We start from the raw sequence: 15,499 nt of genomic DNA, 5'->3' as shown, positions 1-15,499 counted from the left end.
CAGACACATATACCTAATTTTTTAAAATGCTGTAAGATGTCATCTGAGCCAACGAGTGTGAGATGCTTAACATATGTATTAAAACATGGCCATAGATCTATCTGCAATAGTAAGAGTCCTAAATCCTTTTAAAAAACCTGGCCCAGAGGCACCTCAATCTAAGAAACCCCTTGGAAAAATACCTGAGATCTTTACAGATGCAGACAGATGGAAATTTTGATGCGTATTTAAAATTCATAGAGAGGAAATAACCATAGAATACATTGCTTAAGTGCAAAATTATTTTGCAGTCACAATTAGCCTTCATCTTAGTTGGCAGTATCTCAGCATCACAGTAACACTGGTGTAACTTCTGAGAAACACATCAGAAACATTGCATTGAGTTGCAATAGGTATGTTGTTCCAGACATAACCCATTTTTTTTAATAGGACACTTAAAAGGAAGATGTTTAACTTTCAAAACCAATTGAGAGAAGTCTGCTGCTTCTTCATTTGTACTTTTAGTCTTAGTGTCTTGTTATGAAAGAAAAATAGTGATGAAATTGTGGTTCCTGTAGAAATAAAGTAATGAAAATCAACTTGGACAGTGTTTTATTGTCTTAAGGAGAGAGAAACAATTAGGGGATCCTGATTTCTTAAATATATCCGAGGTCTGTTTATAATATCTTGAATTAGAATGCCGTTATAATGGAATTCAAAACCTCTTGATTCATTTCCTACATGCTTCCAGTGCCTCAAGATTTATTCTGAATCATCTTTAGACTGTGCTTAAAGTTGTGCCTAAGTTCAGGTTTTTAAATATTAAATTATATTAACTATTTTGAATAGTCAATGTTTATGTTTTCATTCTGAGTGATCCTGTTTGAGCAGTAGAATACATATATAAGCACAATAAAATAACACGATACCACTCTGGTTTGGGACTGTGAAGAATTCCATTACCAAAGATTCTGTAGCAAAGGGCTGTGTTAAATGTTTTGGTTTGTGATCAACTAGGTATACAAATGAATTGAATTAAGAAAATTTCCAACTGTACTTTAGTCACTTCTAAGAAACATCTGGCTAAACATACTCATGCTTGTGGTTAGAGTATAATTATACCAGAATACACTTAGAATATGTGGGGAACTTCAGTCTGCAAATGTAGGCCACCTCCTTTGTGCTCTGGTTAATGTGATTTAGGAGGTTATTCTGCAGTTAGAAAACATGACTGATAATTTTGTAGCATATTTCATAGGAGCACAACAAGGTGGTCATAGAATTCTAATTTGTTCTGGAATGTGTTCTTTTTAATTTTTTATTTATTTATAAAATAAACCTTGAGGGAACAACAAACATAGTTTACTTGTTTGGTTTTTGTTTCTTGTACCCATACAGTAAGGTTGTGGTTATTTCAAAAGACATAAGATTATTCATATTGGTAGCGTTAATATGCTCTGCTGAATTGGTTTTACAGATTACTAGGTTGTGTGTAGCAGATAAGTAGCACTTTCAATTTGTAACTGTTTGATTATGAAAGAAATTTAAAATAATATTGAGATTTACAAGCCTGGAGCTGCCAATTTTGACCACCTAATGCCATTATTAATGAACATATCAATGGACCTGTTTCAAAGCCCACTGAAATAAGTGTAAATCCTTCAACTGACTTCTGTGGGCACATTCTAAATGTATAAAATGTTGTTGCTTTTCCATACATATCAAAGGCTTTTGACTAAATTGTCTCTTCTCAGATGAAGTAGGAAGTTTCTTCTTTACAGCTTCCATGATAGACAGGCTATGCTAATGTCCTTGTTTTGCAATAAACTTTGCTTCTTCATTACTTATCACCAGAGGCAATAAAAATCTTCAGAGGCAAATATAAGTTTTTCATTGATATACTTGTTTGTATTTGTAAGACATGAAAGATGAACATGTAATTAAGATCAAAATTAAAATTTATATTTAAAGTATATAAATCTTGCAGTACTAATACTCCTCATATTTATATTTAGACATTTCTGAGTGGTGTAGCTAATAACTACTAACTAAAAACTCATGGAAGTAACTTATTTAACAAGACATAAAAAGTAACTGCAAGACATCATAAGTCAGAGTACATTTCACAGGGGCACATCTCTCCTGTGTATATTGTGCATTCTGGATGCAGTAGAAGAAATGCATTTGGGTTACAATTTTGAGTATAAGAAGAGAGGTAAGATTCCTAGAGTGTTTTGGAGTGAGATCCTCAGTGTTAGCTTTAAGGCAAATGAACTCCAATAATTGAATACTAATACGTAAATCGATTAGTCTTTTTTTTTTTAAAAAAAAAAGCTGCAGTGGCACCTATGGAAAGGATTTATTCCCTTCTTGCGCCTATAGAGAAAAGCATTAGTTCCCATCCTTGTTCTCATAGACCTTCCTAGTACACAGATGCTCAGGTTCAATATAAGGCACCGCATCATCCTCCTTAAAACTCGATTAGCCCCACAGGAAGATACAGTGATGATATGTTTTCCACCCGATTCGCACTTGTCCAGCTGCAGGAGTACACATAAGAGCTGTATGGACTTAAATTGTCACCTTTTCTTACCATCACCCCATGTAAGTATTTATAGACATTATAGTGCAAAGTATTCCTCACTATTTAAAGAGAAAAATCATGTTATTTCTGGAAATACTGTGACAAAAAGCAGAAAAAAAATACTGAAAACCTCCTTTTCTGGAACTTTCTGAAAACCGTGACATTTCTTAAAACATATGATTCTTTTTAATTGTCCATTATTAATCCATAGATTACACAATGTGAGAACACTGAACAAACAAGCAAAATCTTCTTTTACATCATGAACTTTTTCTATGAAAGACAAATATCAGCTAAAGAAATCACAAATAACTATGAATCCTGTTATACAGGGAAATTAATGTCATCTAATTCATATGAGCTATACTCATCAAATGAGACATTAAACTAACTTCCTCTAACCTTAGCTTCCTTCCAGTAATTTTTATGCATGTACATATACAATTCTCTTTCCAGAATAAGATGAGGTAGAACAGATATTCAGTGCATCCCTGTAACTGAAGATATGTTTTGATTGGAGAGCTCTTCCTTCCAAACAAGTGCTTTTTTTTTTGCACTTGCACTGCAACAGGAAGAAATAGTAGTTTAAAAAGAATGAAAAATTGTATAGATCACTTGGAATTGTATCATGTTTACGTAATAAAAAAATAAGATTAATTTTAAAGAGTATCATGGTACCCAGAAATCACTTGTTAAGGTTAAAATTGAATATGGAAACAAAATGATTTTTATCCAGCTGTACGCTGTTATGAAAGAACAATCAATGAAATGGAGCAATTTCAAAATCAGTCCTGAATTCTCCATTTACATTTTTTTTTCTTCATCAGACTGCTAATCTTTTCGTGTTGGTTGATAAGATCCTACTTATTCCAGACTGTCGTCAATTGTGACTCTCAACATTGTAATTCCAAAGAAGACACTACCTATGATTGTATATAAGCAAAATAAAATATCATTTCACATCTAAAAGAGGAAGTTACAAAAAAGTACCTTACAACTTTTACTGAAATGTTTTATATGAATATTACAGATGGCTTGGCATTCATATTTCAGACCATCCATTCCTCAGCATCGAGCACAGGTGCAAATATTAATCTAGAACTAAAATATTTTTCTTCTTTTCTGGAAATGAATGGTAGGTGTTTTCCATTGATTTCAAATGTCTAAAGCATTACTTAACTAAATTAAGATATAGTGACACTACTAGTGCAGCAGAACCCCATTCAGTAAATTTTATGAGTCAGAAGAGAAAAAAAAAATTGAAAGAATTATCCAGAAAGCAAAATAATGTTTAGGACAAAATGCCATTTTGTTGGAATCCCTCTGAAGATGGTATGAAAGGTGGGGCAGTATTTCTCTGTGTAAGCACCTAATTCTCAGTTTCACATCTATAGTTTCACATTAAGCTATAAGCTGCTCATGAAGAGAGTTATGAATTTAATAAGAAAGTGCATTTAATATTTCTAATACTATGTACAGTTTTGTACATGAAGTGATGCTGTCAGGACAAAGCAATCTCAGACCTAAAACTGGGATGGTGCTGTAGAGTATATATAAAGAAGCTGCAGGCTTCTTTACTAACATTTCTACATACCTAATATAGTGAGTTTTGTAGAAACAGAAAGATAGAATGTCATTAAAAACAATGTTATTCCATAGTGTTCAGTGATGAGGTTTTTTTGACTTCTATTTGATGTGTCTGCTATTGGTCCTCTGATGATTACAAAATTCAGCCAAAGCTGATGAAAGAATCTGTGTGTTTTGAGTTAGGTTCAGAGATAAAATAATAGGGAAAGTGAACAACTGGCTTCACTTACTATTTATGGGAACACAGGGATCATTTCTCATACCTGTGTAAATAAAGGATATTTCTACTGAAGTTTCTGGTTCTACATGTGTGTGTAAATAATGTGAAGAGAGAATTAATCCTGCTGAGTTGTTAATTCTAGTATAATGAAGAAGCTACAAGCGCTGTGAACATCATTGTCATTGAGGGACTTGATTTTTCTGATATTTAGTACTTTTGTCCCATCTTCAGATGGAAAAACTTTGGTTAACTGTTTCCCTATGAGACTTCCCCTGTTGTGTTATATGCGAACTTAAAACATTGTAGGACTATTGGGTTGGAGTTAGTTGTACAGCCTTTGTAAAGGAGAAGAGTTACAGGATTTAACTTTCAAACCTTGTTTTATTACTTTCTCATCTCCTTGAGGAAGACATAACACTGGTCGGCTATTTTTTTTTTTTTGTGCTTAAAGTGTCTTCTCTGATAGGGAAAGGTGAACCAGTCTTGTGCCATATTAACTTAAGATATTTACTTCCCCAAAAAAATCTGGTAAACATGATCTGCATGGGGATGTTTGCATGCACAGAGAAGGTTCCTGAAAGTTTATTCCTACTGTGACATTTAAGTATTTCTGCTATCCTTATTAACACAGTTTCTGGCATCTCAGTGTGTGTTTTCTACAGCAGAGGAACTGTTTTATAATTGCATGACAGTTAGGTTTTTTTTTCTATTTATCAATTCTTTTCACTTCCAATACCTCCTTTATCCTTTGGATTTTTTATTTTTTAATATACTGTTTCCTTCTGTTGTATGGCCCACCAATACAGTTTGGAATCTTTACTGTTCCTGTCCTCAAAGCACCATCCTCTTTGCCTTCCCCCTCCTTGATTTAGGGAAGTACTGTCATCTGTATTTAAGTGGGAAAAACTGAAACTGAAGGTCAGGATATTTTTTCAGCTCTCTCAAGTCCTGAGTTGAGTACCTTAAATGAACAGACCATCTTTCCTCCTCTCTTGTTTGTAAATTATTTTACTTTAAAAGCATTGGAATTGAGAATGAGAGCCAATAATAATATTAATGATACAAATTTTGCTCTCTGCATAAGACTACCATGTTGATTTTATTTTGGTGTGCTATGCCCTGAACTACAGTCTTCTCAATTAACAATATAAAACTACTCATTTTTCTTTTCTCTTTACATCATATTTTAGTGTTCGTATCACTACAGGTTATTCACAGCTTGTGGCCTCTGCTGTATCATTATATTTTAATTCAGCAAGAACAGTTTGGCTGTGAGTTTTTAGTTGCAATGTATAATACGTATTTCTCTGTTTATATCCAGTATTACCATATTTTTACCACATAGTCTGAATAGCTCATATTGAGTATATATGAAGTATTTCTAAATCCACTGAAAGCACTAAAGCATTCATAACCGTATCTCTACTTGCTGCAGAAAAACCCTAGGAATAATTTATTCAAAAAATTGTCATCTTCTTTCTTCCACATGCACATGCATGAATTAACACTCAATATGTACTTGAATTAACACTTAATATGTACTTCTAGTATTATTTAGAATGTAAGGTGACAAGCTCCTCTCGAATTTGAGAGTAATTCTAAGAAATGGGCTAAAGTTTTTTTTTTTCTTTTTTTTTTTAATATAGCAAACAATACTAAAGTAGAATTGTATACATGACATGATAGTAATAAAATCTCTAAACATAGTTAGAGTCCTCCAAGGCTTATGTTAGATAGAGTTCTTCTTTACATATGTGTTAAAGAAGGCAAGGAGTCCAAGAGATTTGTTGGAGTTCTGCTTTTTGCTGGGCGCTGGTTTGGAGGAGGGGGAGGTTGAAGCTCTGGCTAACATCACATTCTTTCCTACATTCCTGACTTGGATTACATTTTAGGACTCAACTGTGGATTTGCCACATCCCTAAAAACAGGGCAATGTATCATTGCGCTGCTCCATGAGCTGACCAGGCACTACTCAATCCAGTCCTTTGCCTAGCAGACTACTTTGACAGTTTTGGACCTCTTTGGTAGTAACTTGTAAAAGGTTTATGTGGATCCTGTCACTGCAGTGTCTTGCTTTTGAATGTATTGGTTTACTTTGATCAGAACTGTTGTGAAAACAGTCAAGGAAGAAAACCTCTGAATATAAGATATTCCTCAGGAAACACTTGAGAGTTGCTAAGAAACAATGCAAGAACAAGAAGTCCAGCAAACACATGAGATCAAAAAAGTGTTAAAGGCCACGAAAGAAACATTGTCTCAGAAGAGGGTTATTTGCAGGAGCAAAGTTAAGGTACAGGCATTTCCTGGGAAATGCTAAGGCAGGTAAGCCTGCCTCAGTTGCCATCAGGTGATGGCAAATCTTTAGGGGAAGTAGTCACCTGGATTGATATATACATTGCTGTGACTTGTTAATGCACAATAAACTGTTTTGTGATTTGTGAAGTCTGAAGAAGGGACAAATCCTTCAAATTCTTTTGAGAAGGGAAAAAACAACTGAGTGTGACAGTTTAAATGATCGAGTAGGGCACAGTTGAACCTGACCACTCAGAGGTACAATGATAAAGTGAGGACCTGTGAGGGCACTTAGGCCCAGTAACTCCTGTCTCTATCCCTGCTCAATGTCAACGAGAGATCTGGACGTGGATTGCTCTTCTGCATGTGTACTGTCTCCCCATTCAAACTAAACGCCAGTGGGTGCAGGAGCCCGATGTTTGCTGTGAGACATGCCAGCAGCTCAGTTTGCACAGAGCCAGAGAGGCCGTTGTGGTGCTGGAGGTGCAGCTAGCCCTGCGGCCGTGGATCCCTGCCCTCTCCTCACCTGTCTGTATGCATAATGACATGGCAAAATGAAGGGTCATCATGACCTCGCTGAGGTAGTTTCATTTTCACTCTGCTACCTGTAATTTTATAGCTAGTCCAGGAAAGACAGTCTGGCCTATGATAAGTTTAGGTTTGTATTAAAACTCTCCTGTTCTGGGAATTATATTAATTTCAAATCACTCCCACGTAAGGAACAGCTTAAGCATCTGAGGTTTAGTATGTATGAAACTAGGACGAATCCTGCAGATTGTCAGTAAAGCGTTTTCATCCTTCTCACAAGTGTAGATAACTTAAGCCATCTTTTGTTTTTCTAAACCTGACAGCAGATTTTGCCCTACAGATTTTTTTCAGTAGTTCCTAATATTAATTCCCATTAGTGTTTATGGACATAGGGTATTAATTTTTCCTTGCTCAAAGCTTAAAACAGAATAATTTTTAAGCATAAGAGGGGGTGTATCTCACACCTTCACAAAAGAAGCTATCCGATGTGGTTTGCATGCTGGACATGTTTGCTGTGCTGCCTTCTGCACTGGGATGCTACAAAGCACAATGGAAGCATTTATAAAACTTTTTTTTTGACTAAGGACTGGACACAGTAGCATATGGGAACATCTACAATTGCTAACTGATCATGAAATAAAGAAATTCCAGTATTCTGGTGTTATAAAAAGAAGGGGGGGAAAAAGTCATTCAGAACTTAGTCATATTGGTTCAGCTGTTGTAACCAAAGGCTGATAAGATAATAGAGGTCTTTGTGGCTGTTTTCTACTGAAATGCTTTATCTTTATGATGCACTTGGGGCCCTTTAGAGTGGAAAGCTTTTTAAACTGCTGTTGGAGTTAGAACTCAAATTAGATGCTGTTGCAATGGCAAGGGGGCTCCTTAGTCAGGCAGCCCTCACAAAGTGACTTTTATCTCCGAAGCCCTTCCATTAGATTGTTACTTTCTTCCATTTTCCCTGTTTATTTTTGTTGACTTTTGCTGCCCTATTTTGTGGCATTTGAAAGGTGACCCAATCAAAAAGGGTAAATGCTAAATGCTGGACAGAGCCTGTGAAGTAGAGACATCACAGCCTATCTGATGTGTGCTGCAGACTGCCGTGTTAGACAGAATGGTTTAACCAGGTTATCTCTGGGCAGCTAAGATCAAAAAACAGTCTTTTATGTCTAGCATTGTGTTTTTGCTTTCTTTTCAAACAATGTCCATAAAAAAAAAATAACAGAGGAATGGATTCATAAAGGCTTTATTTTTAAATGCTGAAATTGCTTAACTTGGTTCAAAATAATTTTTGATTGTTGATTGAATTGCTTTGGTTGACAATACTTTGGAACAGCAGTTATGTGATTTAAATCCCTTCTTAGTTTCTGGCAAAGTCCACACTTCTTTCTTGAATTACTGTCTCTTTATTTTGTAGAAGTCACACTACATGTTTATTCTAAAAACATAACAGGAGTAATCATTTGTGATTTATTAATTTGTATTTCCTGTAAGTATATGGGACAAAAGTTAGTTTAGATGCAGCGCATAAACAAGGATGATATTTGTCATGCTTTACACTAATCACAGAATTCAAGAGAACCAATAATACTTTGCAGCTGTGTAGAGATTCCATGCAAAGATCTCAAAGCACTTCAGAAGCATTAACTAACCAGGCATAAAAACCTCTGACTGGTAGTGTTTTACTTTGTGTACACGTTGGGAAACTAAGGCAAGCGCATTCAAGAACCCACAGTAATTTAGTGTCGCAGCTAAGAATCCTACTTCGGCCAGCTTTGGAGCACAGCTCTAAATTTTTGGCTTATTTATGACTCCAGTATTTTGTCTTTTATTCACTTGATAGTATATGTAGTTTTATCTTGTTTTCTTTTGCTGAGTGTCAAAGAGATTAGTTTAAATTATACTATGTAAGTCTAGAAGTCTATTTTTTGTTATTCCTGCTTATTTTTTCCCTTACCAGCAGTTATTACTCTGCTTCTATTTCGTGACAACTTGCCACAAGGACAGTTCCAAATTTAACATTGAAAAGCCTCCTGTGTTTGTTGACATGCAGCTACATCTGTATATAGACTGAATATGTAGTAAGAGGTAACAGAAGTGTTTTAAGGTGGTAAACAAGAGATTGATACAGGAACTATAGTTATATTATGTATCTATACTTACAGGCTACCAAATTTTTAATCTTTTTTTTTTTTGAAATGCTTAAAGAAATCTAGGTACATAAAACGCAAGATGATGTTTATGATTTTTATTAAATGCATTTTATTCTAACATATACGATGATCTTTCCATTACTTTGTGTACCAGAAATAGTGTAGGATTGTAATCAGTTTTTAAAAGGTAGGTTTTTGCCACAAGCAAAATTCTTTCTAAATGTAATTTTAGGCCAGAAGTTGAACTCTTCTCTCTTTTTCAGGAGATTTATAGCTACTTTTTTATTCTCACTCCTGGTTAGATTGACCTATGACCAGAATTTCTCAAAAGTTCTCTTTGATGCCTTAGTTTTGTTCAATCTGACCATTTTATCTCAATTTGTGCTCAAATCCATGCAAAAATAAAGGGTAAAACAATAAGCACACACAGAAAAATTAAAATATAGCTACAACCAAATTATTTTTCAGCTTGTAACTATAATCACAAAGGCAAGAATATACAACCAAAGGACAAATAGTAACTATTTTTTCTGAACTTTTGGTAAGACTAAGTGTTATATTTTCATTTTAAAAAGAAGTCCTTAAACACTATTGACTTCCCACCAACACTCAAAATTTTAAATACTGCTGGTAAAGGAAGTCAATGGATCAAATTCAGTATATCTGAAGTCACTGAAATAAAGGCCCCTAAGAAAAATGTGTCAATTTTAAAGGTCTTTCCTAACTGAAGACCATTTTGTGATAGAGCCAAAGGTTAATAAAATCAGTAGTGAATGTAGCAATTTTACAGATAAGCTATTCACAACAAGTGTAGTTACTTGAATAAAAAGCTAATTCAGTTCTAAAATGCCACATGCAGTAGCAGTGAATAGCTGCTTTTAGGTGCTTTCTGGAAGAGGATAAAATACAGAATCACAGCACTCTTCCAGCATCCCTGGCTGCCTGTAAATTGCTGTGAATGGGACTGTAGGCTGACAAGCTCTATTAAGACAAACTGCCTTTCTCATCGGAGAGATAAAATAAATCAGGTGTTTAGTCAAATTAAAATACTTCAGATGGAGCAGGCCCTGGGGAGCACTGATCCACCTGACAAATCTGAGAGAAACTCAAGACAGATGTGTTTTGGGGATAAGGAAGACCCCATGGAAAAAAAAAATGCACTGCTGTCTTTGGAGTAAGAGGATAGGATTGGACAGAGAGCGAGCTGTGATACATAATATTTTATGGAAGCTGGCATATTTACTGTATATTTTTTTACTAAGCTTTTTGTTTTATCTGTTTTTATGGCAAATACATTTTACAGATAGCTATATTCTTATTTTATTTATAGATATTTTTAGTCAGCAGCAGAAGTTTATTTACTGGTAATGAGTTTAGGAATCTCATTGCTTGCTGCAGTAAGTGGATGCAAAACAGATGATGATGGCACACAGCTACTGATGACCTCTCTTGGCCCAGCCAGATCAGCTCAATCTGGTCTGCATTCTGAACAAGTTGGTTTTTATTGGTATTTAAACTGTAAAATAATGGTTGGGTTTTTCCACTCTAAAATTAAATTATATCTCCCCCCACACACTGTTCATACAACAACATTCTGCATCTTATGCTTTTTCTTGTCTTGAGCAGTGTTTGGTTAGGTGTCTTGCAGCTTCATGGAGGTCTCGTTATTTTCCAGCAGCACAGTGTACGTTTTGTGGTCATCAGTTCTATTCTGTTGTTGGATTACATAGCACAGTACAAATTAAAGAGTAGAGTACTTTAAATGGGTCATTCATTTCAGATGTGTTTCTCTGGGAGGAAAAAAGGAAAGAAAAACAATTACTATGAATTTCTGAATAAGAACAATTACTTCTGCCTGCTCTTGTATAAAATTCAGAAAAAAAGAAAATGACCTTATAAATTTGCTGCAACTATATCAAACGGTTCTAACTAATCATAATAAAACAATGAAATTTTGTAGCCTTAGCAGGCACTCTTTGTGGTAGCTTTCTACTCACATTCTGAAGCAAGTACAAAGTATATGGAATAATATGGAAATGGAGCAGGAGATTAATATCTGCTTTGGGTGTGTAGAATATTTTATGACTGTAAGATCAGGGGCCTGCATTACAATGCCAAAGCTGCTTGACAGATGTGAAAGTCTCAAGCTGTGGTTTCCCAGGTGGCAGTGCATGGCAATAAGTATCATTTGAGGCAGCAGGTTGCTTCCCGTTGGCTTTTTAAAATAGGTGGAGTGGTTGATCTCTTCTAGTCACGATAGGCAAGGGAGTTTTTCTTTGGCAGAACAGTCTTTTATCCATAAAAATGAATTTCCGTGTACAATAACATATTCAAAAGCACCTAAATAACCTTTGATCCATGGTGCAAAATCTTCAAGACTGAATAATACAGTTTAAGAGGGTTAAGGTAAGTCTATACTGAAGTTGCAGACAATTGAACTGATGTCAACAGTGTGGAGCTCAGTACAAGCTAATGGATCCTGGCAAGGCAGTACCTTCAGTGCAGACATTTTCCTGGCCACATACCTGCCTAAGCTTACTTTCAAAAATATTTTTTTGGTTGTTTTTGAAACATCAGTTTATTGCAGACTTTTAAAACTAAGATAGTTAATAGTGGCTAAGAAATTGAATATTTTCAGTATTTTATGTTGTTAAATGCAATTAAGAAATGTACAGAAAAATAGGTACCCTTTGTTTCTGGGCATTTGCTTTGTTTAGAGTGAATTGCTTAAGCCATGCAGTTTCTTTTTCCATAGAAAGCAGAGGTTTTCTTGTAGGCTGCTTTTGCAAATAAAGTTCTGTTTAAGAATAATATTGGTCCCATCATAGCATGATGTAAGTAGTAGAGCATCTTGAGTTTGTGACATGCTTGGCAGGAGACTGTTTTGTCTTCCTTCTCCTTATGAAACCTGTCAACCTCTTTCTTCTCTTCCCTAGAAGATATCCATCTTACTCCTGGGAAGAAGGTGAAGTCATAATTTTGGTGACAGTTTCTCCATTCCCTCCCAGGTCCTGTTCCTCACACATTTTCTTCCTCTTCAAAAGTCCTGTGACTTCTTTATCACAGTCCTCTATTGTGAAGGGAGGAAAGGAAGGATGCGAATACCCTCTCCTTTGTGTCACTTCTCATATCATTGTGACAGATTACAGACCTGACTAGTTCTTGATTTGATTCACCACTTCTCTAACGCTCAGTTCTCCTGTACAACATAAAATTGCTTCATTTATCCCACTTTCAACTGTAAACCTCTTTCAGATGCTCTTCCAATATTCCTGAACTGCTACCTTACTGGAATTATATTACCTCTTATAGAGCTGTGGGTCTGAGATGCTCACACAAGAAAAAAATGCAATGTATGGCTCAAATATAGAAGCTGACGTTGCTGTTTGTGACAGAGTAATATCTTCATACATAAGAAGAGATATTTTTGGATTTATTTGCAAAAGGACCCCGTACTCTCTACTTAGGAGACCCATGCAATTTACCCATAAACAGACCATTAAGCATCATTAGTGCAAAGAATAAATGTACCGTAGTTTCATATTAATTAACTGCTCTCTGTAGAGTAAACTTTGAAAGTTAAATTAAAATTTTTAAGCCATTTTCTCAGGTTAGCCATTTCTCTTAGGGACAAGTAGAGCTCATTTTTAATATGCATTCCATAACCAAAGCTTACATTTACCCAAATGTCCTACCATATATTTTAGAGAAATGATCAATAAACTATGAAACTGCTTCTTCCACTGAACAGCATCTTTAATTTTTTTTTTAGCATTTTTACATACTTGGGGAAAAAAACCCCAACCAAACAGATAAAGTAAAGGAAAATTATATCTAATGAACTGTGAATGTATTTGTCACACTGGGCAGATTTAGATGGAAAAGATATAGGGATCTATACACACTGCATCGTTAATTATTCCTGTCAGAAAAAAAGAAATTATCTTTTCTGCTCCAATTTTTGTTATATCCTCCACTGTTTAGAGCACAGCAAAACTATGTGCTAGATTCTTTTGGGATTTGTTAGTAAAATACATATTCAAGCTGTCACTTGAAATAGGCATGTTGGTGATTCAGCCATTTTTTTTTTTGGTGATTATTGCTTGGTAACTATTGTCTATCTCATATTTACAGTACATCTTTCCTGCACATTTAGGTACACCAGAAAGCCTGGCAGAAAAAGAGCGACAGCTCTCTACTATGATCACCCAGCTGATCAGCTTACGGGAGCAGCTCCTGGCTGCCCATGATGAACAGAAAAAGCTGGCAGCCTCACAAATTGAAAAACAACGTCAGCAAATGGACCTTGCTCGCCAACAGCAAGAACAGGTGAGGCTCCAAGAAAGAAACCTGTGAAAATGTTTCATGCAGAATGCTTACCATAAACACTGTTCTGCTTGGTGTTTCATCTTTTTTTTGTTAAAAGAACTTAAATATCTTCAGAAAGTACATCTTTTTCCAGAAAAAGGAAATATTATAGGACCCTGAGAGAAAAAGTGGTTGTGGACATTCAGATAATTTCTTTCCTAGAATAAATGGCATTTGGTAGATTCACAGTTCTTGCTTCTTGCACTGAGATGCAATTTTGTGAGTTACAAATAAGCCAGACTATAACCATTATTTAACTCTTTCTCTTTAAGACAAGAAAATAATTGAACAAAAAACCTTAAGCATCCCCAAACCTCCAAATATTTTCTACAAGTAAGGTTTGATTTGCTTGGTCATGTTGTGGGGGTTTTTGCTGTTTGGTGTTTTTTTGTTTTTTTTTTTTTTTTTTTTTTTTGTTTGTTTGTTTTTGTTTTTTTTTTTTTTTGTTTTTGTTGTTTGTTTGTTTTTTTTTTAAGATGCAGTTGTCCAAAGAGCTGTCTGTTTCTCATTGTAGAAAAGTGTTACAACAGTGATCCCATACACTAGTCCCCTAGGCATTAGATCAGACTGATCCAAATTAATGTGTGGTTTTTAGGAATCTGACATTATTACTAGAATTATCTTTTCAGTTAAATGTGTTTTATAGGATATATAGAGCAGTATATGCTCTGTTGATTTTAATGAGTTGTGACGTCTGGTATTTTATGTGCTTGAGTATTTGCCCACATGTAGGAATATGGACTCATACCCTAATGGAAAATAACATAAAGGAACACTGTAAAAAATCAGAAGTTAGAATGTCATTTAGCCATCCAGAGATGACACAGTAATTAACTATTGACACTTGTGAATAAGCTAGCACAAATTAATCTTGACACATTTGCAGACGAGTGATATCTTACAGTGAACACTTTGTAATTATATTTCAAAATGAAAATTAAATGACACTTAAAACTAGGTTGTCATGCTCAATGAAGCGAGCATGTAGCTCAACCGATAGGCAAATAAAATTCAGAATTTGAGCCACATGGTGCTTGTGTACCCTACTTTACTGTGTCAAACCTATACATCAAGACTATGCTATGGTAATTGCATTGCGGGGTGTTGGATACATTTTCTATCACAGTACTGTTCCATCTAAGAGGAACTATTGACATTAGATGCTTCATGGTATATTTCGATTTTCATGAGGAAATGCCTAGTCAAATGGTAATATATTGTACATACAGGTACAAAAAGCTGTTCATGAGCAGTCTGAACTCTGGCAGATTTGTGCCTTCACACATATAAACAAAGATCTCATCCTTGCCTTGGCTATAGCTTACTATGTTAAGTAGCAGCCATGTCACCAGCAGCTCCAAACAATTCTGCACATAAGATACTGTGTAGCCGTGTAAAAAGATACAGCACTCAGAAAGAATGACCCATGATATGCAGCTCCATGCGGTGTCTGATTTCAATGTGAAATTACAAATAATTCCTTTCTGAAGCTGAATATCATGTTAATCTTTCTGTTACCTTCACTGAGATTTTAGCAGCAGGGACAATGTGGACATAAACCCAACCAAGTTTATTTTTAGTGATGAGCACTACACTTCTAAGATGGAATAGCACAATTGGTGTGTTACTCATTAAAAGCAGTAATTCAAGCACTCATATAGGTTTTAAAATATTCTCTGTAGGACAGTTACCATTAGAGTTGCTTTTCCAAACATAGACACTACTGCTGACCACTGGTCTGACAACAGATGACTTGAGGTCCTAGGAGCTGCCCCCAGGTTACCTGGGCAC

General features: G+C 35.3%; 1 protein-coding gene across 23 annotated transcripts in view; it reads left to right on the top strand.

Annotated features, from left to right (window-relative positions):
- SOX6 (SRY-box transcription factor 6) overlaps positions 1–15,499 on the top strand; it is a 382,016-nt gene that overhangs the window by 215,461 nt on the left and 151,056 nt on the right. For all 23 annotated transcript variants that reach the window (XM_068400308.1, XM_068400301.1, XM_068400306.1 and 20 more), the window contains one exon: positions 13,497–13,669. In XM_068400308.1, the coding sequence (XP_068256409.1) occupies positions 13,497–13,669 (173 nt within the window). The remainder of the gene's footprint in view (positions 1–13,496; positions 13,670–15,499) is intronic.

Source organism: Nyctibius grandis, chromosome 4, assembly GCF_013368605.1.
Source record: "Nyctibius grandis isolate bNycGra1 chromosome 4, bNycGra1.pri, whole genome shotgun sequence".
In the NCBI taxonomy this organism is placed as follows: Eukaryota; Metazoa; Chordata; class Aves; order Nyctibiiformes; family Nyctibiidae; genus Nyctibius; species Nyctibius grandis.
Note: the sequence above shows the minus strand (reverse complement) of the source record. Positions and strands in the feature narration are given on the sequence as shown.